Below are 23,180 nucleotides of genomic sequence, written 5' to 3'. Positions count from 1 at the left end.
CACATTGCCACTCCCAGAAGGACTTGCATTTAAAATGAAAGCTTGTTACCCAACTAATAAATAACTTTCAAATGCTGGAGTGCCAGAGAGTGGGATGGACTGACATTACAAATATGTTGCCCTTCTAAAGTGCTTTACAACTTCAGCACTCAACTCAATGCATATCTAATTCTGACTTCAGATAGCTGATGGCGAAGCAGGTCTCCTGCCTCTCAGCAAAGAGGTGATGGATTGATTATAGGAGGCATTCATTTTCAGACACAGCCAATGTGCTGATTTGTTTTGGTTTACTGCATTTATGTGGTACCAAGGGGGGGGGCAATATTGGAAAGTGATGGTGATATAAAAAACAAGAGCATCAATAAAACATTTTTTAAATCATGAAAAAATATGAGAAGCCACATGGCATAATGGATAAAGAACTAATCTTGAAGCTAGAGAGACCTGGATTTAAACCTAACTGACACATTCTGGCTATGTGATCCTGGGCAAATCACTTAATGTCTTTGTCCTTTAGGAAGCTAAGACCTGCATGATAGAATGAGATTCCTCAGTTGGGAGTTCCTATACCAACAAAAGCTCCAGTCCCTATTCTTATCATACAGAAATATATAGTCCCGAAAGTCAAGTAAGAGTGTGTATGATTGTCCTTCATTTTATTGAGGAGAAAAGGTGATTTGCCCACAGTCCCACCAACAGTGGCACAGTTGGGAATCAAATCCAGGTCTTGTGATTACAACTTCCATTCTCTTGCTGAACCTTGCTGCCTCTCTAAGTAAGAGGAAGTTTGGGAGGATAGAAAATACTTTTCAGTTGATATTCAAATCCAACTGTCAAGTAACACCTTATGCCACCTGTACATCAGACTGGCCCTCTTCTAGAATCATAGAATGTAAAAACTAAAAGGGACCATAGAACACAGACTATCAGAAGTGAAAGAACCCTCAGAACACGGAATGTTCATGCTGGAAAGGTGTCATTTTACAGATGAGAAAGCTGAGGCTCAGAAATATTCAATAACTTGCTCAAGGTCACATAGCAAGTAATTTGTAGAGCCAGGACTTAAATCAGGTCTTCAAGCCCAGGGCTGCTATGCCTCTCTAGCTACGTCCTAGATGGAAGAGGTGAAGGTCCCTTCCCCAGTGGGCGGGATGATCTCTCCATCATAAGTCAAATTCCCAGTCACCGTGGGGATTCTCAGGTGTCTTGCAGAACTGCCAGGGCCAGCTGTGGGCTTGGGCTGGAGCAGGGTGGTGAATTCTGCAGTGACCCAACAGCCACAGCCTTCCCCCTCCAGGGTGGGGCAGGCAAGGGCTCCCTGTCAGTCCCTCTGGAGCCCCCCGATGAGTAATGAGATTCCAGTCTGGAGCCCCAGTGACAACAGAGGCTTTGGAGAGGCCATGTGATGCTCCGTGAGTGCTGCTGCTGCTGCTACTGCCACCACTAGGAAGCCTCCTTCCCCCTTTCCTTCCGAGCTCAGCCTGTCATGGCGACGCCGAACAACCTGACTCCCACCAAGTGTAGCTGGTGGCCCATTTCGGCACTGGAGAGTGATGCAGGGAAGGCTCCGGAGGCCTCGGAGGGCCAGGAGGCAGCTGACCCCTCCCAGTGGGCCAAGGAGAGCCTGGTTCTCTACCACTGGACTCAGTCCTTCAGCTCCCAGAAGGTACATGCAGGAGGCAGGCTCTGGAGGGCAGTGGGAGTGGGGAACCCAGAAGCCTGGGCATTCTAGCCTCCTGGTTCAGGGGCCCTGGGATGGTATGGGACCTGAGCTTGGTGGGGGAGGAGTGTTGGAGTAAGTGAGGCTTCCCTCTCCTCATCCCCAAGGAACAGTCAACACCATGGGTTTCCCCGGGGTGCTCCAGCCCCAGCCTGCAGCTAGCCTGGCTTTCTTGGCAGGTTATAGTTGCAGTTGAGGGCTCTGGGTGGAGGAGGCAGCTGTCCCCAACCCACTCACCCACCCACCCAACTCCCGGTGTCTGAGACCTGCTCATCCCTTCAGCCTGGCTATTCTGGTTCCCAAGGAGAAGCTAAGAATGGAGGGGGGGAGGGGAGGGAATGGAGCCAAGCAGACAAGTGTAGACAAAGAAAACAGCAAAGAAAGCTGCTCTCAGAAGGAAGAGAGGAAGGAAGGGGTTCTGAGAGGCTCAGCTGGAAGAACTACCATTTTCCCAGACCTGATATATCAAACCCTATCATCCTTTGTCCCAGACACTGCAGCCCAACCCAGCCCAGCCCAACAGAGCTAGCTCCAACCTTTTTCCACAGAGCTGGGGATGGGGGGGGGGTTTAGGATGAGTAGAGTAAGTATCTGTGGCTTTGAAGCACCCTGATTCCACAGGGTTGCTCAGAAACCATTTAGTTCAAACCCTTTACAAATGAGGAAACTAAGACCTAGGACAATGACTTCCCTAGGGTCATGTAATGAATTGGTAACACAGCTAGAATTTTTGAACCAAGGTCTCACTACTTCCAGTCTTGGGGGGTTAGGGACTTCACTCCGCCACCTTTCTCCAGCTTAGAATACTTGTCCTCCCTACTTACACAGGCTCAGCCCTCCCTGTACCTACTCACCTCTCATACCAATGGATTCAAAGTTGCCTGGGTTCTGAAAGTAGCATGAAATAGTTTTGTTTTTGTTTTGTTTTTAAGAATGAGATTTGGGGTCAGAGAGTGCAGATTAGAATCTCTCAGCTCTCCTACTTACTGTCTCTGTGACCTTAGCCAAGTCACTCCCCATCCCTGAGCTTCAGTTTTTTTTTCAGTTGTAAAGTAAGTGTTTGATTCTAAAATTCGTTCCAATTCTTAGTCCTTTGATGCTCCCTGGTTTCAGAATAGGGGTTGCTCAGTGAAACCAGAGGAACTGTCTTGTGCCCAGAAGCTCTCAGTATCTGGAGCTGCAGTCAGTACCTCTACGCTACCCTACACTACTTCTCTTCCCTCCCAGCCTATATTGATACTGGGAAGGAAAGAGTTAATTCCCACCCCCCACCCCCATTTTCCCCACCCTCTTCAGTGGGTCACAGCTCCTTGGGGCCTGCTGGGTCCTTTCAGAGCTAGGCTGGCAGATTTAAAGGCACAGGACACCCTTAATGATTCATTAACCCTTTGGGACACAGTTTCCCTGCAAATGAGCTTCAAAGATACCAACTTCCTGAGTGAAATCCAGGGATCAGAACTATGGAATTTATAGTCCCTGGGAATGGCCAAAGAGACAGAGGAAAGAGAATATCATCCACTTTCACCCCTGAAGGTAGGAACGATGAGGGAAGAGGAGAGAGTTTAGAATTGCATAGCTAGTAAGGATCTTTGAGATCCCAACTCTCCCCCCCACACATACACACCCTCTAAATTTTATAGCTCAGAGTGCTGAGGAGGGGAATTAATTTGCCCAAGGTCATACAGCAGATTAGTGGTTGAGCCAGGACTAGAACCAAGGTCTCTTGACTCTAGTCTGTTATTCTTTCCATAATATCTTATTTCTTCTCCATGTCCTTTTAGGTAGATGTTCCTCCAGGAGTTGGGGCTGAGTTGGAGAGAGGCTATAATTCAGTGTGGTTCTAGGGAGTAAAGGTGGAACTTGAGATCCTCCTCACTCTAGTATCTTTGCCAAGAAAACCCCAAATGGGGTCACAAAGAGTCGGACAGGACTGAAACGACCAAACAACACCAACACAATCAGCCCTGGAGAGTGCTAGGAAAGGAAGTGGGAGGGAAGAGTGAAAAAAAAAAAACCTTTATGTTCAGCACCATGGTCAGGGCTACTGGTGAGGTTTAAGGCAGAGAGAGGAGCTAAGCAAGACCTCTTAACTCTGACTTTGAACATGGGAAACAGTGAACTCTGACAGGTGTCAGTTCCTACGGTCCCCAGTCCCGTAAGGAGCCCCTTGCTTTCTGTAAGCCTTTGCGCCCCTACAGATACTTTCCAACCTTAATCAGACTCTGGAATGACCAGCCCTTAGCCTCTACCCTCAGCTATAAACACTCAGTGATTAGAGCTCCTACCTTGGATTTCCCTTTCCCCTTGCCTTTTCAATGCCTGGACTATCTCATTTCTGTCACCATTTAAAAGCATCATAAACTTGAGGAGGCAGTTGTGGTACGTTACAGAAAGAGAACTTGATTTGGAGTCAGGAGGCCTAAGTTTAAATTCTGGCTCAGTCTCTTAGTGTTACCTTGAACAAATCAATGGGCCTCTTTGGGCCTCAATTTCCTAATTTGTAAAATAAGGAAGTTTGACTAAAGACCTTTAGTTTTTATTTTATTATTTATTAGTAGTTTATGTTCTCTAAAGATACTTCAAGCTCTAAAATCCAATCATTCTAATCCCATTAGGCCATGGGTTAATAATGGTTTGAAGCTTTCTAACCATTCATCAATAGTTTTTTCACTTTCAGTAGAAGGCTGGGCAGTCTTCAAGGTCCATAAGAGTGCTACACTAAGGTATATACTAATCCCTGATACAGAAGTGTGATATATTATCATTTTGGATCCCCAACACAGTGCTTTCAGGTACCACTTCCTTCAGCAAAAAAAGAATATGAGACAGTCAGTCACTCTAACAGTCAGGGAATGAATATTCTCTCCCTAGGGTAAGGGTAGGAAGGATTTGCAGCTTGCCAGAGGATCCTGGAGAGAGTGATGCTTAAGCTAAAGTAATGAGTCATTAATAGTGGAGACTATCTAGAATGATAGTCACAAAATCATAGAATATTTCAACTGGAAAAAAATCTCAGAATACAAAACATAGAATATAAGGGATGGAATGGTTTGTATCCCCAGTGCATTACACACAGTAAGTGCTTAATACATACTCATTGAGTTGAATTTGAGCTAGGGTTATTTTTAGAACTCAAAGCAGTCTCTAAATAAGCATTTATTAAGTTCCTATTATGCACAGGCACCATTCTAGAATACAAAAAAAAAAGTCAAAATACAGACCTTGAGCTTAAGGAGCTCAAGGTCTAATGCGGGGGGGGGGGGGGAGGAGGGGAAGGGAACAACATACAAACATCTATGAATAAACAAGATAAGTTGGAGACAATCCACGGAGGGAAAGCAAAGGGCAGGATTTTAACAGGGATTTGAAAGAAGCCAAGGAAGCTAGGAGAAAAAGATGAGGAAGGACAGTGTTCTAGGCAAGAGATAGACAGTAAATGAAAATGCCTGGAGTTGAGAGATGGAGTCAAGAGAAAATGCCTGGAGCATCTAGTACAAGAACACAAGGAGGCCAATGTCACTGGATAGCAGAGGATGTGGGATGGGGTTGGGGGTATGCAGAGAAAAAAGACTGGAAAGGTAGGAAGGAGTCAGGTTATGGAGGAATTTAGAGCTGGAAGGGGCTTTAGCCATAATCTTACTCAATCCTCTCATTTTACAGCTGGGGAAATTGAAGCTCCTAAAGATGAAATGACTCACCCAAGGTCATGCAGGTAGTAAGTGGCAGAGCTGGTCCTATAACATAGGTCTTCTAAATCGGCATCCAAGGCTCTTTCCACTTCAGTAGGGGTGGTATTTAGGGATAGGGATCCCTGCCAGGACCCCTCCAACTTCTATTCAAGGCTGGCCCTTCTCCCACATGACAAAGATGGCAAAGCTAAGCACACGAATCTGATGGCCCTTCCCCACCCCCAGCAAGACTTCCCAGTTCCTTGGCCCACAGCTCAACTCAGAAAAAAAAAAAGATTCTCCCGGATAGCTTCTGCAACCTCACACCTATAACAACATTTACCCTAAGTCACTCTCCCTAAATAAAACATCAGAAGCTCCTTCTTCTCCCTCCCCACCCCCAGTCTCCCTCACTTTCAAAAGTCTAATGCAGGTGACAAGCAAAAGATTTTAGAATCAACATGGAGCTTAGAGACTATCTAGCCTGACTCCCTTATTTTGTGATGAGAACCACAGCCCTTAGAGGGAGTAATTCATTAGCATAGAATGATCGATACATTGCACAAATGTCAGGCCCTTTTATTATAAAAATTATAAAGCACAGAATGTCAGAGTTCCAGTTCAACCATCTCATTTCACAGATGGAGAAGCTAAAACCCAGGGAAAGTAAGGGGATAGCCCAGGGTCACACAGTGAGTCAGTGGGAGATCCAGGAATGGAATCCAGGACTCTTGACCCCTGGTTTAGGACATTTCCATCTATACCAATTATGTACCTACTCTCTGTGTGGTATTGCTTGGGTTCCCTCCTCCCTTGGAATGGAAATCTACCGCTGTGACCCTCTAAAGGGGAATCCAAGGGCTGCTTCCTGGGACTACCAAGGAGGAAGAAGAGACAGTGACTGGGCCAAGTTGGAAAGGATTGAATAACATTCCAAGACAGAACTCAGGAGGAACTTAAAGCTTTACTCCCGACTCTCCAGCCCTCACCACCAAGTACTAAGGAGGATGAGCCAGGCTACCTTGTACCCTCTGGGCTACTATGTACACAGAAACACCACACACAGCTCATGTTTATGTCATGCTTTAGAGTGCGAACAGATATGCAGCACATCACATGCAGGTGCCTGAGTACTATGGAAGCACAAAGGAAAGCGTACTTAGAGAAAAGCAGATCTCCACCCACGCAGAGTTCACACTCTGCCCCACAGTGCTCCCACTGGCAGACATTTACATCCAGGCATACAGACAGAACAAGTCTCCTCCTACCTGGCTGGAAATAGGAGGAGCTCAGGCTCTGATTAATGAGCATTCAGCCTTGGGCTTAGCGCTTTTGGCCTCTGTTTCCTCCTCTGTAAAATGAGACACTCGAATCAGATGATCTTTAAGGTTCCTCCCAGTTCTGATAATCTTTGTTCTGTGTCCAAATGTCCCTTCCAGCTCTAATGTTCTGTAGCTCTGAGCCAGAAGAACATGGTGGAGAACTTCTCCTTGTAGCTGATTGGGCCCACCCTCAGGAAGATGAGCAGAGTGTTTAGGGACCTAGATCCCTGCCAGGTTACTCCCAGCTCACATCCCCCAAACCAGTATTATACCCTGTGTGTTATCTCCCTCCCCACATGCCCCCCATCTCCCCTGAACAGAGTTTCCCCCTGTGTGTGTCTGGGCTCTTCCCATGCCCCTGTCCCCTCTGAGCCCCTCCACCCCAACCCCCACCCAGGTACGGCTGGTGATTGCAGAGAAGGGGCTACCCTGTGATGAGCGGGATGTCAGTCTGCCTCTGAGTGAGCCCAAGGAGCCATGGTTCATGCGCCTGAACCTGGGTGAAGAAGTGCCGGTCATCATTCACCGAGACAACATCATCAGTGATTATGACCAGATCATTGACTACGTGGAACGCACTTTCACTGGAGGTATGGTTCCCTGGGAAAAGCCCTGAAGGCTGGGGGCAGGCATAGGAGCATGGGTAACATCAAGGTCTGTGCCACTTACTAGCTATGTACCTATGGAAAAAGTTATTTCTCCCCTCTGGGCCTCAGTTTCTACATTGGGCAAAATGCAAGTTAGAGGAGAATGCTTAACCTGGGGTCAGTGAACTTTATTTTAAAATATACATATTTTAATAACATATTTAATAACATATTTCAATATTCTTTTGTAATCCTATATATTTTATTTTATACATTTAAAAACATTATTTAGAGGAGTACCTAGGATTCACCAGACTGCTCAAGAGGTCTGTGACACTAAAAATGGTCAAGAACCATTGAAGCAGGGAATTTCTTTCTAGCTTTCTGACCTTTCTAGCTCGAAATGCTATGACTTTAGGTCTAAGAGCTTCTCAGAGGGAAGCTCTTTTGGTGGTCTCTGTATCAAGGACTCCTCAAAGGCACCAGAGTAAGAGGCTCACAAGCAAGCATGGGTGCCTGTGTGATGGGAGATGCTTTAGCCTAGAATTTAGAAGTCCCAGATCTGCTACTGATTGGCTGTGCCACGGCCATGAGCAAGCCATTTCCCTGCTCTGGGCTTTAGTTTCCTCCCTTGTAAAATGAGGGGGTTGGTCTAGATGCTCCTAGAAGTCCTTTCCCACTCTGGTGCTAAGGGACGCTGGTACCACCAGAGAGTCCTGAGGAGTCCAGCTTGCTCCAAAGTGATTGTGTTTCAGAGGGAATGGGTTTTGTATAAAGGAAGAAAAGGCCAGACCCAGGACGAGACCATGAACCTAAGACATGCACGCTGAGTCCGTAATACCTCACCCCCTGGAACAGGATTGGGGACTAGGGAAGGCTTCTGAAATGCCCTTCTTTGCGGACCCTACCTAGCCCTGCCTCTTTTCTCTTTCCCCATCCCAGAACATGTGGCTCAGTTGATACCTGAGGCTGGCAGCTTGCTTCATGCCCGGGTACTGCAGTACCGTGAGTTGCTGGATTCTCTCCCCATGGACGCCTACACCCACGGCTGCATCCTTCACCCCGAGCTCACCACCGACTCCATGATCCCTAAGTATGCCACGGCCGAGATTCGCAGTAAGTGGCCAGCCCTGGCGAGCCTGGCCCAGCAGGAGAAGCCGGGGTTTCAGTCCCGATTCTTTCCATCTGGTTGTTTCTTCTCCCTTCCTACTCACATCTTTCTCTGATTCCCCTCCTCTGCTGACACATTTCTTTCCATCTCTTTTTACTCCTCTTTCATTTTCAATCCTTCAGTTTTTTCTCCTTTTCTCTATCCCTCACCCTTTCTCCCTCCTTCCCTTTCTCTATTGTCCTTGTAAAAAATCTCTCTGCCCTCTGGCCTGTTTGTTCCAATTCCAGATTCTGTGTCCTCCCCAAACCAATACTAGACCCTCTGTGTTGTCCCCAGTTATCATTTCCCTCCCCACACCCTCTCTTCCACCAAAGCTGCTGCTGCCTTTACCAGGGCCAATTGTAGAGATCCAGGTGGAACATGTGAAGTCGAGAGCAGACATATTCCCCACCCCCACCCCAGCAGCAGGGCAGGTGTGGAGAAAGAGGGCAAGTCGCCTTGGCCACGAAAGCTGATCAGTCACCTTGGGACCTGTGGTGCCAGGTGACTGATGGAGTTTGATACCACTAATCAATCACTGGACAGGACCAAAGGGAGCCTCCCTCCCCTATGATTTTCCTTTCTTTTCCCTCCTGTGCCAGACCTATGCTGAGTAGCCCTGAGTGGGGGCCAGTGTCTGCCCCAAGTGACTGACTGAAGTGAAGATGCTGCTCTTGACCTTCAAACATTCATGAAACATTGACGAAACTTAATATAGCCAGGCAGCAGGAGCTGGGGAGGTGCTCCCTAGAGCCTGCAGCAGGCTAAGTGGGGTGAGGCCAAGCTAAGAAGGTGGTGGAACCCTGACATTCCCCAGAAGCAGGACCCACACAAGTGGGACAGCCCCCTCCCTCAAGGGACATCCCAGACATTGGGATCCTGCTATGCCAAGTACCACTGGCTCCCTCCTAACTGCTGAGAAGTAGGGTTTTGAATTGGAGAACAAATAAGCGGCCCTTAGCAGCCTAGTGCTCTAATTTGAAGGGTTCCCATAGAAAGTCCCTCCTTCCTAAATCTCCCCTTCCCATTCGTACTGCCTGCACATACACCTTGAGATTCCTCTGGCTTAAATTTGTACTCTTCAGACACTAAGTGTTTACATGTTCACCACTCCCTCCTACCCCACCCTGGACTGGGAACACATTGTAATACCCTGGGACTTGCAGAACTATACCAGAAAGACCTGGGCTTAACTACCAGCCAAACTACTCTCTACTGGTATGACCTTCAGCAAGTCACTAATCCTGCTGGGCCTCAGTTTCCCCATATGTAAAATGGGAAATGAGAAGACTGGACTAGATGATCTCTAAAGTACCTTCTGGCTCTACACACCTATATATCCTTTGATCTGCCTTCCCCAGAATTGCTCCCCCTTCACAATGTGGGCTCCTGCTTCTTCCTGCTTCTTCCTGCTCTTCCTTCTCAGCCTGGTTAGCCAATCTCTCTTTCTGCTCTGCCTATTCTGGTCCTGTCAGATGAAGAAGAAGAGAGCGGTTGAGTGAGGAAGGGAGGGAGGGAGAGATAAAGAAGGGAGTGAAGACAGACAGAGAGAAAGACTTCCTTTGGCTAACATGGGGGCAGAGAATGAGGGGTAATAATAGCAGAGATGCAGAACAAAGAAACCAGTGCAAGCTAAGTAGGGATGAAGTATACAGAAATGATGCTCCAGAGATAGATTTGACATAATCACTTCACCTGATGTCTGCCTCTCATTTTCTTTAGGAAGACATTTTGGGACCCATGGTACAGTAGAAAGAGTCCTGGACTTGAGTCAGAGGACCTGGGTTCAAATGCAAGCTCTGGTACTTCCTACTTGTGTAACCTTGAGGAAGTCACTTCCTCACACTAGGCCTCCATTTCCTCATCAGGAAAGTAAGGGAGTTGGACTAATTGATCTCTTAGGTCTCTTTTGACTCTAAAATCTCCTACCTTTCCTTCCCCTCTAATGATATATGTCTCCAGTGACTGAGAAGTGGGAGTAATGTGTCTCATTGAGTTCTTCTATGGGTTGGAAGGAGAAGTGGAAAGAATTTAGTTGCATATCTGTGTATGGGGGCAAGGGTGAGGAACAGGATCAAACCGAAGTCTGCTTTCTGTTGTATCTTCTCTTGGTTTTTTTTTTTTGCTAGGCAATGGGTTTAAGTGACTTTCCCAGGGTCACACAGCTGGTAAGTGTTATGTGTCTGAGGCTGGATTTGAACTCAGGTCCTCCTGACTCTAGGGCTCTCTATCCACTGCACCACCTAGCTGCCCCTATATCTTCTCTTAATTAGTAAAGTTCTAGTATGAAATTCTTTGGAATCTCCAATGGTCTCTGGGATGTGAAGGGATTTTGTTCTTTATTTCTATTGTGATTATTACTCCTGTTATATATTATAACTCATATTTATATAGTACTTTATATTGACTGCAATCTCTACCAGTGAAGGAAGTACTCACATCACAGAGAACACCAAGGAAACTGAGGATCAGAGAGGTCCAATGACTTGCTGAAGTCACACAGCTGGTTAGGTTTCCTGACTCCAAGTCAGGCAATCTAGGAGGAATGAGGAAACTGGCAAGTGTTTTCTATATAGAGATAGTGGGCTGCTAAGTGGCACAGTGGATAGAGTGCCACGTATGGAATCAAGAAGACCTGAATTCAAATTTGGCCTCAGATACTTATTGGTTGTGTGACTCTAGGCAAATCACTTAACCTCTGTTTGTCTCAGTTTCCTCACATGTAAAATGGAGACAATAATAGCATCTACCTCCCAGGTTTGTTGTGAGAATAAAATGAGATAATAATTATAAAGCACTTAGTACTGTGCCTGGCACAAATATGTGCTATATAAGTATCAGCTATTATTACTATACCCCCAATTAGGGCCTAATGAAAAAAAAAATAAGGAAAGCATCCAGAGAGTAGCTCTGGGTCCCTGCCATGGTACCTATTTCCTGATCATCTAGATTAAATCCCTATGTGAGCTTGGACAAGCCATGGCATTACAGAATCCTAAGCTGGAAGGGACTTTAGAGGTCATCTAGTCCAATCAATACCTGGGCAAGAATCCCTTCCACGACATCCCCAACATGTGGCCATTGCTTCCAAAGGCAGCACATTACACTTCCAGACAGCTCTCAGCTTTTCTTTACATGGAGTCCCAAACCTGCCTCTTTTTGACTTCCCTCTATGTTTTCCCCTTAGGACAAAGAAGAATCCTATTCCCTCTTCTCTGCCAGGCTTTCAAATATTTGAAGACAGCAGTTGTATTCCTCCTGAGTCTTCTCCAGGCTAAATATCCCCAATTCTTTCACTTACATCACTTTCTCTCTGTGTACCTCCATTTCCTCTTCTGTAAAATGGGAAGCTACCTGCTTCACAGGGATAATGTGGCATAATCTCTTTTGTAACTCTTAAAATTATACCAAAAACATGAGTTAATAGTATTATCTGAATGGGGGATGCTGGAAGGAGTGAGGGGACAGGATCTGCCTTGCCTTCTTTTCTTAGGACACTTGGCAAATGCCAGCACTGACCTAATGAAACTGGACCATGAAGAAGAGCCTCAACTATCAGAGCCCTACCTTTCCAAACAGAAGAAACTCATGGTGAGTCGCTTAAAGCCCTGGCCCCTGCCCAGTACCGGCGCATGCATGCACATGCCCAAGCACACACACACACACACCACACACACACACACACACACACACAATCCTACCATGACTGTAGAGGAAAAGAAATATCTGGGCCAGGAAGATTCTGTGATGACCAGTGAACCAAATGAATCCAAAGCCCTCCACATAAAACCACTGGCTATATTGTTGGGAAGGGGGAAGTCAGGATGGTAAGCAGACATATCAGTTCTGGGAATAAAAAGCTGTGTTAACCTTAAACAAGTGACTTAGCCTCGCTAGATCTCAGTTGTTTCATCTGTAAAATGAGGGTAATTTATGGCTGCTAGGGTTCCTCCTCATTCTAAGTCTATGATCCTATGGGCAACACATTATCATCATGGCACCTCCCAAGGTCCACTCTGAGAAGAATCAGACAGAGCTTTCCTCAAAGGAGATTTTGGCTCTTATTCCTCACTTCAGTCTCCTGGTACCAGTCCATTCATTCACTCACTCACTGATTCATGCATTACCTAATAATTTCTTATTGATGCTGAGTTATGTTCTGAGGTGAAAACAGAAGAAATGAATTATATAATTCTTGGCATCAAGAGCTTATAATTTAGTTTGAGAAGAAAAAAATGCATATGTTCTCTAATTATTTCAAGTATATTCACCTTATCTTCCCAACTAGACTATACAGTTTTCATAGGATTTGTCTTCTTCTATTCTGACCCCAGCACCTAATGACTAGTGCTACACTGGGTACATACTAATTACGCAATAAATCCATAGTGGATAGGGCAGATATACCAAAGCAGCAGAGAACTAGAGAATGTTAAAGCTAGAAGGGACCTAAGAACATCAAACATAGGATGTCAGCACTAGAAGAAATCTAGGACATAGAACGTTAGAGCTGGAAGGAACCTTAGGACACAGAATATTAGAACTCGTGGCACAGTAGATAGAGTGCTGGGCCTGGAGTCTGAGTTCAAATTTGGCTTCAGACACTTACTGGCTGTGTGACCCTTGGAATGTCACTGTACCTCTGTTTGTCTCAATTTCCTCATATGTAAAATGAAGAAAATCATATCACCTATCTCCCAGGATTGTTGTGAGGATCAAATGAGATAATAATTGTACAGTGCCTGGCACAGAGTAAGCACTGTATAAATATTAGCTGCTATTATTATTATTGTTGTTGTTGTTGTTGTTAACTGAATAGGACCTTAGATTACAGGACACAGGATAACAAAATTAGAATTATAATCACAATAACTAGCATTTATATAGTATTTTCAAAGTACCTTACAACATTCCATTTGATCCTCACAATATCCCTGGGAGGTAAATGCTATTATTATCTCCATTTTACAGATGAGGAAACTTAGGCAGACAGAGATTAAGGGACTTTCCCAGGGTCACACAGCTAGAAAGTGTTGGAGGTTGGATTTGAATGAACTCATCGTGTCTCCCTGACTCCAGTTTCAATGCTCTATCCCCTTGGCTGTCCATTTACAGATTATCTAATCCAACTCTCTCATTTTTCAGATGGAAAACAGACCAAAGTAGGGAAGGGCTTTACCCAAGGTTACACAGCTAGTAAGAAGCAGTACTGGACCTGAAGCTCCAGTTTTCTGACTTTCAGTCCAAGTCTCTTTCCACTATCATATGCTACTTTCTTAGCTTCTATTGCCCCCCCCCAATCAAATCCAGATGAGAACAGGTGGAGTGGGCTTTTGAAGTGTGCCAGGAATGGAGAAGCTCAGGCCCTTGGGGCCTCCCTGGTTCACCTCTTTCAACTTAGCTCTGTTCTCCTCAGGCCAAGATCCTGGAACATGACAACGTCAACTACCTGAAGAAAATCCTGGGGGAACTGGCCATGGTACTGGACCAAATTGAAGCTGAGTTGGAGAAGAGGAAGCTAGAATATGAGGGTAAGTGCAGGGTATGTAGAAATGGGGTTGGGGTGGGGAAATAGAAAAGAAACCGTGCTGATTTCTTAAACCCCATAGAAAACAGGAGCACAGCTCCCCTCAGTTCAGGTCTATCTGGGTGTGTTTTTCTTCAAAATACATTAAGTCCTTTCCACTAAGGTTCTCAAAGCACAGGAAACCTTCGCCTCCTCCCACTCTCTCCATCTATCCTGCATGGTCTTCCAAAGCATCTTTCTAAGACAATTCTTTCATCTTCCGTCCCCCTGATCAACACCCTATAAAGACTCATCCATTTCCTACCACACGTCTGAATTCTTCTACCTGGTTGAAAGAGACCTTAGAACATAGAAGGTGGTATTTTAGAATTCCAAAGATATTAAAATTGGAAGGTTTCTTATAACATAGAATGTCAAACCTGGAAGACATACTAGAACCTAGAAAAAAGAACATTAGAGATAGAATACAGAACATAAAATGTCAGACCTGGGAGGAATATTGGAACATAGAATGTCAGAGCTGGCATTTGTGGTCCTCTGAAAACTGGCCCCACTCTGACTAAGCTCTCCCCTTCATCCAAGCCTATATTTTCATTGTTCTTCACACAAACCAGGCTTATTCCACCTCCATGCCTGGTATTATGATGTTTTCTAACCTATTTTCCTCCCTCCTTTTCAAAGTGCACCTATTCTTCAAGCTCAAACATGGTTCTATCTACTTTCTGAACCCTTGACAGAATATTAAGTATAAAGGAAAGAGCACTAACTCTAGAGTCAAAGGAATTGGGTTCAAATTTTACCTCTGGAACTACTTGTGTGACCATGAGCAAGTTATTTCATCTCAAACTGGATGTCCAGTAGACATTTTAAACTCAACATGTCCAAAACCAAATTCATTATTTTTTCCTGTAAACTCTTCTCTATTGTTGTCATGGGCAACACCATCCTCCCAGTCCCCCAAGCTGGAAACCTGTGTATTATCCTCAATTTCTCATTGTCTCTGACCCTACCCCACCCCACCCCCCATATCCAATCTGTTGCTATGGCCTGTCAAATTCATATTTGTAACATCTCTCAAACATGCTTCTCCCTTCTAATATTGCCAACACCCTGGTATAGGCCCTCATCACTTCAAGCCTAGATTGCTGCAATAGCCTACTGGTGGGTGTGCCTGCCTCAAGTCTCTCCCATTCCAATTCATTCTCCATTCAGGCACTAAGGTGACTTTGCTAAAATGTTGGTCCAATCATATTGTGCATCTATTCAATAAACTCCAGTGGCTTCCTATCACCTCCAGCTTGACATTCAAAGCTCTTCATAACCTTGTCCCCTCATAGCACTCCAGTTTTCTTACACTTTACTCCCCAGCACATACTCTGATCCTGTAACACTGGCCTCCTGGCTATTCCATGAACAGTACATTCCATCTCTTGGCTCTGGGTGTTTTCTCTGGCTGTCCCCCATGCCTGGAATGCTCTTCCTCCTCATCTCCACCTACTGGCTTCCTTGGCTTCTTTTAAGTCCCAACTTAAAACTCCATCTCCTACAAGAAACCTTCCCCAACCTCTCTTAATTCTAGTGCTTCCCCTCTCTTAATTATCTCCTATTTATCCTGTATATAGCTTGTTTGTAATATTTGTTTGTTGTCTCCCCCATTAGATTGTGAGCTTCTTGAAGGTAGGGATTGTCTTTTGCCTCTTTTTGTATACCTAGCACTTAACACAGTGCCTGGCACACAGTAGGCACTTAATAAATGTTTATTGATTGATTGATCTTTCAGGGCCTCAGTTTCTTCATCTGTAAAATAAGGAGGTTGGACTAGATGACCTATAAGGTCCCTTCTAGCTTTAGATCTGTGATCCTATAATTCTTAGACCTCCTCTCAATGATTTCTCCTATCACATTAATTGCCTGTTCTGTTTCATTTTCCAGATGTAAGGTGGGTGTAAAGTGGGCAAAAGGATAGAATAATTATGGCTTGGTAAGGGTAATGAAGAAAGGAGAAGAACTGGGGCTTGGTAAGGATAAGAAACCCAAGGTGACACAATAAACAGAGGCTACAATATAGGATTCTAATCTTCTAATCCAGTAGTAATAGGGTACACATCTCCAAGAGGGGATGGGGAAAGATGGTGCAGATTTTTCTCAGCCATATAACAGATGTGACTATAACAGTGCAGATCAAGAACCAAGGACTGACATCTAGTTGTCTTTCTGAGAGAGACTGGGCAGGTCCACCTATTGAGGGTCCTCTTGGATTCTTCCTCATCTTTGTCTTCCTTCATTCTCTCCAGTAGCCTTTTGAAGACATTGATTAACTAGGCATGGGCACCTACCCCAGGCTGGCCATCAACCAAGGTTCACTGTTCAGTAGAATGAAGGCTTCTCACGAGGAAGATGAAAAATAGCTGTTATCCGTGGTCACTGACATTCTGAAAATGGGTTCTCAGCATAAGGAGAAGGGATTTCCATTATATGTAAGGAAAAATTTGTCTTAATTAACAGGGCAAGGCGATCCTGGACCAGGGGTGTAAGATGTCAGAGCTTTTTAAAAACAAGGGAGAGATTGCTCTATAGTAGAAGAAAGGCATTGACTGTAAACCTTGTTCCTGGGTAACCCTCACAATCCAATCTCTCTGCTCCTGCTTCAGCACTGCAGGGTATTAGTAGATAAAATCACAAAACCAAGCTGATTTCCCTCACTCCAAATTCATATTGCATCATTTGAGCTGGACTCTTGTTTCTGCCCAACAATTCTACTCTACCCTCATTGACTCTTTATCTTACTCCCACAGCATCTGTTCCAAACTGTATCTTCTCTTCTCTTTCAAATTCTTCTCCCATTCCATTCCTATAGCAGATAACCCAGAATGTCACTGAGGCCGTCTGACATAAGCTCTCTCAGCCACCTTCTTCTTCCTTTATTCAAAACTTCTCAGGTTTATCACCCACTCTTGCTGCCTTCTCTGTCATCAAAGAAAAGGAGATAGTCCTAATTCTCACTAAGGCTGCTGATTCTTCTCCCTGGGCATATTCTCTCCTACCACTTCCTGGACCTCGCTACAGTAGTCTTTTTTTCTCATGCATCTTCAATCTCTTCCTCTCAATGTCTCCTTCTCAGCCATCAACCAACGTGTTCAGATCTCCCCAGTCCTAAAAAATTTAAAAAAGCCTTCCCTTGACCCTACTGCCCCATCTTTCTACCATCCTATCCCTATCTTTTCCTTTACTGCTAAACTTTTTGGAAAATATATCTGTACCTGTTGATAACAACTCAAGATTCTCTGGCACCAACCCTATAAGGCAGATTATATAAATACCATTAACCACATTTTACAGATTAGGAAACAGATTACAGATTAGGACAATTAGTGAGGCAAAGGGACCTACCCATGGTCACAGAATAAATAAGTGTCAAAGTCAGCCTTTTAACTCTAAATCCACTATTCTTTCTGCTATGTCATTCAACCTCAAATTGACGTCATCTGATTTCTACTCTAATGAAACTACTCTATTAAAGATCACAGGTGATATTTATCATTTTCAATGACCTGTTTTCAGCCACCATCCTTTTTGACCTCTCTGTATCTTTTGACACAGGGAATGAATACCCTCTCCTACTAGATTCTCTCAGAGATCCAGTACTATCTTTTTTTTTCTTTTCTAATTTTTTCTCATTTTAATTGATACTTTTTTCTTCACATCACCTTAATTTCCAATTTTATCCATTCCTCTATTCTGTAATCCCTATCTTTTATTACAAATATCTAACCCAAAATATTTAAATAAGTCTTTTGTTATCAATTTGGATGTTTCTACCAATGACCCAGATCATAACCTATCCATGCCTTCCTATCCTGCACAACTCTTGAACACGTCTTCCTGTAAGTTCACCACTGAGAGTCTACCTAATATGCTGGAAACCTTCCTCAATTCCTGAGGACACCACAAGGACTCTGATGATACACTCTGGAGTCCCACTTTTCATTCTTTGCCCTTCACCTATGGTCAGCCCATTTTCTTTTTCTGTCATATAGTTCCTTCACATCTTTTGTTTCTGTTCTTTAAAATTCCTCATTGGTTTTATATTGCAGCCTGTTCACACCCACCATGTCCCTATCATTATTTACTGTGTGCCTTTCATTTTTAATCATTCAAAAAAGAAAACAAAACCAGAGTTTAAGAAAACTAGCCAATATATCAACTATATCTGACAGTACATGGAATATTACACATCCATAGTCCCCCACCTCTTAAAAGAAGGGATAAAAGCATATTTTCTTAATTCTCTTCCAGGGCCAAGTTTGGTCATTATTAACTACCCAGGTTTTTTTTCTTCTTTCCATTCACATCCTTGTAGTCATTGTATATATTCTTTTTCTGGTTCTGCTTACTCTACTCTATCAGTTCATACATGTTTTCCTATGCTTCCCTGACTTTTTCATATCTGTTATTTTGTACAGTCCAGTTATGATTATAATAATAATCAGCTGAAATCTCATATATGTGTTGTCTCTCCTGTTAGACTGTGATAAAGAACCAATGAATAGGCCAGAAAAGGAATGGATAGAGTCAGAAGGAGCATCAAGGCAGTGTTTGGTCCTGTTAGGGACATGCCCCAAGGAGATGTAAGACAGAAAAGAAAGAGGCCTCATGTATGCCAAAATATGCACAGCAACACTTCTGTGCTAGTGCAAGAACTGGAAGCAAAAGTATATTCCCATTGATCATAAAGTGGCTAAAAATCATGGTAGTACATGAATGAATGAATTAATAAAAAGGCAATCATTAAGTGCTCACCATATGCAAGGCACTGTGCTAACTTCAGGAGATACAAATAGAAAAGTAAGATAGTGCTTGTTCTCAAGAATCACAGGGCCATAGATTTGGAGCTAGAAGGTCACCCAGTTCAACTCCTTCGTTTTATAGATGAGAAAACCGAGGTGTAAGATCACACAGGTGGTAAATATCAGAGTCAGGATTTGAACTCAAGCCTCTTTGGTGTCTGGCTGCCACTGCATTAGGCTACCTTTGAAACATTCACAGTCTAATACAGTGGCAGCCAGACACCAAAGAGGCTTGAGTTCAAATCCTGACTCTGATATTTACCACCTGTGAGATCTTACACCTCGGTTTTCTCATCTATAAAACGAAGGAGTTGAACTGGGTGACCTTCTAGCTCCAAATATCTACCTATAGTCCTTGACTTCTTCTGAACTCCAGATCCATATCTCCAAGCTGCTTACAGCACAAATCCACCTGGATGTCTCACCAACACTTCATACTCATGATGTCTAAAACAGAATTTGTTGTTTGCCCTAACCCTGCTTCTCCTTCTAACTTCACTTATTCTGTGGCACTTGTTGGCCATGACTAAAATCTTGGGGTTATCTTCCCTATCCTTTACCTCTGTCCATTTACCAAGGTCTATAGATTCTACCTCTTCACCATTTTTTACACCCATCTCCTCCTCTCAGTGCCCAATGCCAATACCCTAAAACCCACCCAGATTACCACCTTCCTGGGCTACTATACTACTATAGTATAGTATACTACTGGACTATTATAACTGCCTCCTAACAGGCATTCCTGTCTCCAAAGTCACTTCTCTCCAGTCCACTGCTATAATTATCTTTCTTATGCCTGGTCATGTCACTCCTCTGCTCAATAATTTTGATTGGCTCCCTACTGTCTCCTAAGTGATGTTCAAAGGCTTCTACCTATTGTTCAAGCTTCTAAACAATCTGGAACTATGCAACTTTTCCAGTCTTATCTCATAAATGTCCTGATTAAATTGGTTTACTCCCTGTCTCCTGAACACACTATAGGCCCTCTGTGCTTTTGCTCACACTTTCACTGGGCCTGCAAAGCTCTCCCTCATTCTTTTCAAGTGCAAAATTCCTACCCGATCTTCCTTTTCCAGTCAAATACACACTCCCATAATGACCTCCCTCAGATCTCACAAAGTTTGTAAATGCACTTATGTACTATTGTATGTTACAGCTATACCCTATGAGACTCTAAGGGATTTTTTATTATGCAAATTGTTTTCTACCCAATGCACAACATGGTGCCCTGCACATGGTAGATAGTATTTATTGAATAAATGCATGGATGAACAGCTAGCCCAAGGAAACTCATTAGAATGTTGGCGCTAGAATGTCCTTAGAGATCATTTAGTTCTCTAGTCTCCAGAATGTTTCTGATCATATGCCCCATCAGTATAAATAATAGACAGATAAAGAATTGAGCACACACAACCCTAATATATGTGTGTTCACTTATTTAAAAATTATTTTAATTGTCTGAGAGGTGATAATAGCCTGAATTCAAGTTGAGGACAAATGGAAGAGATGTTGTGGAGGTAGAAATGATGAGGTTTGACAACTGATTAGAAATGTGGGATGGGGGAAAATAAGGAGTCAAGGATAACGCTGAGATTTTGAACTTGGATGATTAGAACGATGGTGGCACCCTTGACAGAGATAGGGAAGGTTAGAACCATCCTCTGATTAGTTGATCACATTCCTTAGGGTCACTCCCTATTTCCCACTTTAGAAAGCACTACCTAGTAGTTCACCTCCCTCATTTCAAAGAGGAAGAAAAAGAAGCCCAAGAGATAAGTGACTTGCCCAAGAACACATAGCTACAGGTAGTTAGCTGCTGAACCAGAATTTGAACCTAGATCCTCTGCCTCCAAATCCAGAGATATTTCCAGTACACTTTCTCATTCTATCACCAAGTCTTTTTCCTCAATGGAGTTCCTGGTGAAGTCACTGGAATAACATTTCTGGGATGTCCTAAGGACTCCCTTTGGAACAATCTATCTCTTCTATGGCAACCAAAGTCAAGTTCTCTTAATGGAATTTCAGAAACTTGCAGTGACAAGAAGAAAATGACAGGGTTCTAAGGCAAGATGCAGGGATAGGTTATCAAGCTTATTTGTCTCTCCACAAGAAGCATTCATGAGAGACAAGGGAAAATCCAGTCCAGAGCAGCTCCCCAGGATGGTTCAATTTAGCTTCTGTTCAATACCTGGTGCCCTTGGACCATCTGGCTCCAATGTCCCCATTTAAGTCCAATTCCTGCAGCTTGCATCCCAGTATTCAGTCAGCCATCATCATCATCACAACAACAACAATAGCTAGCATTTACATAGCACCTACTATGTGCCAGGCACTGTACTAAGCACTTTACAAATATTATCTTATCTGATCCTCACAACGATGCTGGAAGGTAGGTGCTATTATTATCACCCCCATTTTTACAAATGAGGAAACTGAGGCAAACATAGGTTAAGTGACTTGCCCAGTTTTAGACAACTAGTAAGTGTCTGGGGCCATATTTGAACTTAGGTCCTCCTGATTTCAGGCAGGTGCTCTATCCACTGTGCCACCTTATTATTATAATTACTATTACTATTAGTGCCAAGCAAGTGGTCTACATAACAGTGAGACCATTGGATTTAGAATTGGTCATATAACCCAACTGTCTTATTTTATAGATGAGAAACTGAGGTCACAAAAGAAGTTACATGATTTTTCCAAGGTCACAGAAGTAGGCAGCATAGGAGCTAAGATTCAAACCCAGAGGTCCTGACTCCACTGCTCTCTCCATCACATCGTACTTCCAGTCCTAGGAGTTTAAAGGACAAAGTGATGACAACAGGGGGGAGCAATTAGGGAAAATTTTCTGGAAGAATTATAAAATGAATTGGACCTCAAATAACAGGTGAGGATTAGACAAGTGAAGTAGGACCACAGTTAAAGCAAGGCCTCAGAATGCACATACTGTATTTAAGAAGCAAAGAGAAGCCTGACTTGACTGGCATGATGGAGGTCTATGGGGCAGTAATAGATTTCAATGTTTGGGCAGGTTGTCAGGTAACTTGAATGCCAGACTAAGAGAAAATGGGAAGCCACTGAAGGGTTCTGAGCAAGGAGTGTCATGTAAGAATGTTCTAGGAATCAAAGGAAGCATTCAAGTTTTGAGGCTGAGACTCTGGGAGAACCATATCACCACTAAGAGGGGCTATTTTGGTGACCAGGAAAGTACGAGTTTGGTTTGGTTTGGTTTGGTTTTTACCCCGTCTTGCTCCTTTTACTCCACAGGGCAGAAATGTGAGCTGTGGCTTTGTGGCTGTGTCTTCACACTGGCTGACGTCCTCCTTGGGGCCACCTTACACCGCCTCAAATTCTTGGGACTGTCAAAAAAATACTGGGAAGATGGTAGTCGGCCCAACCTGCAGTCATTCTTTGAGAGGGTCCAGAGACGCTTTGCCTTCCGGAAAGTCCTTGGGGACATACATACTACGCTACTTTCTGCTGTCATCCCCAATGCATTCCGGCTGGTTAAGCGGAAGCCACCATCCTTCTTTGGAGCATCCTTCCTTATGGGCTCCCTGGGAGGGATGGGATATTTTGCTTACTGGTACCTCAAGAAAAAATACATCTAGAGCTGGGCTGTGCTTGGTGTTTGGCTGTTGGTGTCTCTGTGCTGTGTGATTCACGACGAGCTCTCTTCAACTATCTCATGAAAATTTGAAGCAGTACCCCCTACCCCACTCTTCCCCCAATCTGAGTATACTGTTGATGTGAAAACATTCCTTTGTCTAGAAGCAGAAGTAACCAACAACTCAAGGAAGCTATTAAACCTGGAGAAAAGGGGAAAATAACCCAAACAAAGCAACAAGGGATGCCTTTGATTTCAATTTGAGTTTTCAAGCCTGAACTATAGGGATTGGTCCACCTCAGGCATGAGTTCTGGGCACCTCTACCTACTGGGATCTTGAGTTGGGGAGATGCTGGTAGCAGGGAGGTAGGCCAGATCTCTTCCTTCCTTTCCTTTACCCCTAAGAGATATTTTCAAATTATAAAACAATTAAGAACTGGACTGTTTCCAGCCAAATGGGAGGTGGGTACAGATGTTCTGAGACCACAGCCAGTTATTTCCTCAGAACTGATGGACTTATTTCTCTGGAATCTGACGATACTGCAAAACAATGCAGATGGGCCACAGAGGAGGCCTCTAAAGGTAGCTCTCTTCTGGACATGGCCTCCACAGCATTCAAGATTGTCACCATGATAATAACATCCTCTCATTTTTGCCAAAGCTACTGCAGTCTGTTTAATTCTTTCTTAGGGATGCTTCATGAGGATATCCATTATCTCCACTCCTTTGGGTATGGTTTCTCCATCACCTTCAGT

General features: G+C 44.0%; 1 protein-coding gene across 2 annotated transcripts; it reads left to right on the top strand.

Annotated features, from left to right (window-relative positions):
- The first annotated feature begins 1,220 nt into the window (after positions 1 to 1,220).
- Positions 1,221 to 22,441, top strand: GDAP1L1 (ganglioside induced differentiation associated protein 1 like 1). 2 transcript variants are annotated; one of them, XM_020984134.2, is made up of 7 exons: positions 1,466 to 1,666; position 2,303; positions 7,033 to 7,300; positions 8,240 to 8,413; positions 11,941 to 12,038; positions 13,864 to 13,978; positions 22,086 to 22,441. In XM_020984134.2, the coding sequence occupies exons 1-7, from the start codon at positions 1,554 to 1,556 to the stop codon at positions 22,427 to 22,429; spliced, it is 1,113 nt and encodes a 370-aa protein (XP_020839793.1). In that variant the 5' UTR covers positions 1,466 to 1,553; the 3' UTR covers positions 22,430 to 22,441. The 2 variants fall into 2 exon arrangements, with proteins under 2 accessions (XP_020839791.1, XP_020839793.1); XM_020984132.2 differs by lacking the exon at position 2,303 and having other exon boundaries at positions 1,221 to 1,666; positions 7,108 to 7,300.
- Positions 22,442 to 23,180: the final 739 nt, after the last annotated feature.

This window comes from Phascolarctos cinereus, unplaced genomic scaffold (genome assembly GCF_003287225.1).
Source record: "Phascolarctos cinereus isolate Bilbo 61053 unplaced genomic scaffold, phaCin_HiC Scaffold_2;HRSCAF=192, whole genome shotgun sequence".
Taxonomy (NCBI): Eukaryota; Metazoa; Chordata; class Mammalia; order Diprotodontia; family Phascolarctidae; genus Phascolarctos; species Phascolarctos cinereus.
Note: the sequence above shows the minus strand (reverse complement) of the source record. Positions and strands in the feature narration are given on the sequence as shown.